This window comes from Arachis ipaensis, chromosome B06, assembly GCF_000816755.2.
Source record: "Arachis ipaensis cultivar K30076 chromosome B06, Araip1.1, whole genome shotgun sequence".
In the NCBI taxonomy this organism is placed as follows: Eukaryota; Viridiplantae; Streptophyta; class Magnoliopsida; order Fabales; family Fabaceae; genus Arachis; species Arachis ipaensis.
In genome coordinates, this window is record NC_029790.2 from 130747344 (window position 1) to 130750105 (window position 2762).

General features: G+C 27.7%; 1 protein-coding gene across 1 annotated transcript; it reads right to left on the bottom strand.

Moving 5' to 3' along the window:
- On the bottom strand, positions 386-1610 carry LOC107605374 (14 kDa proline-rich protein DC2.15). Its single transcript, XM_016307248.2, has one exon. It carries the CDS (start codon positions 1511-1513, stop codon positions 1112-1114), a length of 402 nt encoding a protein of 133 aa, XP_016162734.1. The 5' UTR covers positions 1514-1610; the 3' UTR covers positions 386-1111.

Genomic DNA, 2762 nt, shown 5'->3' on the forward strand with positions numbered 1-2762 from the left:
TTAGAAAATTTAAGGCCTTTCTTTTTTTAATGAATGTTAACTCACAAAGGCCTAAAAGTAGTGACCACAAGTCTCAAGACTACACAAAATTAATCACCAACTCAAGTTTATATATATATAACTATGTTAAGTATACACTAAAATCAGCTATTAATATAAAATAAATATTAAAATATAAATATATATTAAAAATAAATTAAATAATATATATATTTATACACAAATACATTAGTGATTAATTTTGATGTACAAATAGTATTTTTGATATATATATATATATATATGAAGTACATAATATGCACTTACTTACACTTCATTATGTATAACTGCATAAGAAATTTAATCATCATGCATGTACTAAATCACTACTTCTTCTCTCTTTTGGCGGAAAATTAAAGTACAATACATTCCATGCATTTCACAAATTAAATTATGATACACAATCATCTTTTACAACAAAACTCCCTAATTTTATTAGGAAAAATAGAGAAAAACAACAATAATTAAGGTTGCTAACCGAGGCAAACAGGCTTGCCTAATTATTACAAATTTACAATAAGTAAGGAAACATGTCACTGGCCATACATGCATTCCCTACGCATACATTACCCAAACACAAGCAAAACAAGCACTGTAATGGACAAAAAACATTAACAATTAAATAAAATGGATGAACTAACACAATAAACTTGAAAAAGGTTTAATTTCTATACATATAATAGTGTCAAACTTTTATATTTTGCTATTTAATCAGGTGTCGTCATATAAATAAAAATAATGTATTCTTTTTTAGAGTCAATGGATGTACTCTTCTAACAAAAAAATTTATGATTGGTCAAAGAAAATCTAGTTTTATTTATATGACAACACCGTATTAAACGACAATATAACAAAGCTCGACAAAATAAATTGCATAGAAATTTGACTAATTACTTAAAGGTAAAGACTCGCGTGTGCAGTTGTCTTCATGTGAATATAATAGTTAAAAACTGTTAGATATAATTTAACAGATTTAACTAAATTATTATCTAACAGTTTTCTATTATCAACTTCACATACATGAAGACAACTGCATGCGAGTTTCTCCTTACTTGAATTATAACATTTTATGTTAACATTGGAAGCCAGGAGGAATTGACTTTTGACAAGCACTAAGGATCCAGCTTAGAGCAACAGGGACATCTAAGTTGTTGCCAAGAACATTGGCCTTAATAGCAGTGCACAAACAAAGTGCTGCTTCCAAATCAACCAAGCCTTCAAGTAATGCACAACATTTGCTTGAAACTGGAGAACCAACAACAACGTTACCAAGTCCTAAGACATCAGCACAAACCCCTAGTTTCAATGTGTCTTTGGGGCATTTCTCTTGTGGTGGTGGTGGTGGTGGTGTCGGAGTTGGGCATGGTTTTGGTGGTGGCGTGCATGATCCACATGCATTGGTCAATAAAGGTGTTGAAAGGAGAGACAGCACAAGAATTGTGGCAGAAAGCTTGCTGATGGTGTTGAAAGCCATGGCTTATAGCAAAAAGAAAATGCTTAGGAAAATATATTAAAAAAGGTATGATGTAATAACAAATTAGTGTGTTATGAAGTTGATAAATAGGGTGGTACATACTACCAATTTATAAAAGCAAAAAAAAAATTTGTGAGGATGCATCATCACATGGAAATCTGATTGAGTGATTGGTGTTGTTTTTCCAGCTGGATTTCTTTTGTATGCTTCTGAATTGATCAATGGAATGAGAGCTATTGTTTATTTATTTATTTATTATTTTGTTTTGTTTTAAATCTTCTGTGGATGTTAATTCACTAAGTTATACTAGTGGCCTTTAGATATTTTTCTTTGATTTGATTTTCACTCTTCTTCAACTTTGGTCTAAGTTTTTAGTATTACAAATTTACTTACTGAGTTTTGTTTAATTTATTTAGCCTATTAGTATAACTTATTATAAAAGAGAAAAATTCAAAGAGCCAGCAAAATTTCAAATTTTTAACTAATATTTGACCGACTAATAATTAATTTATTGTGAACCTAAGTTCTATTAGTCAGTGACTAATAGGTTGTTGCACTTGTATGCATAAGACGGATTCAAATTCTCAACACTTGTTTAAGCGGACAAGTGAACAAATCACTCGACTAATCCAAGTTAATTTTTTAGTTTAGTAATCTAATAATATATTTTTAGCCTATATTTTTAAATATTAATGACTAACTATTTACCAAAAATAATAAATTCTACTGATTTTTTAACATTTATAAATTTTATCATTATAAAATTTGGATTCACAGGGCATATATATATCATGCATCTTTTTGTTGCTAAATACTATTGATATATTAGTACTACTTAATATATAGTTTAAAAAAAATTAAGTTAGATTAGTTTAGTGGTTAGTTCAATAGTCTATTTAAATAAGTATTTAGGGTTTGAATCCTATTTTATATATGCATGCAACACAATTCATTAACTAGTAATAAATCTTTAAATAAAACTCAGATTTGTAGTGAATTAATCATTGACTTATCATACCAAATGTTATAATTTTTGACTTATCATACCAAATGTTATAATTTTTGGGGTGATGCAATTTTTTGTAGCATCCTCTGGAATAATATAACGTGATATATTAAAGAAGTTAGCAAAAAGAAAAGATGAAATTAGATGATTTTTACAAATATCTATTATATGATCAATGTTAAATGTATTTTACTATTTAAAATAAAACTAATGACTTGATATTATATGTTTTTTTCAAATTAT

Coding starts and splice junctions, on each gene's coding strand:
- LOC107605374 (XM_016307248.2), bottom strand. CDS start 1,513: ATGGCTTTCAACACCATCAGCAAGCTTTCTGCCACAATTCTTGTGCTG.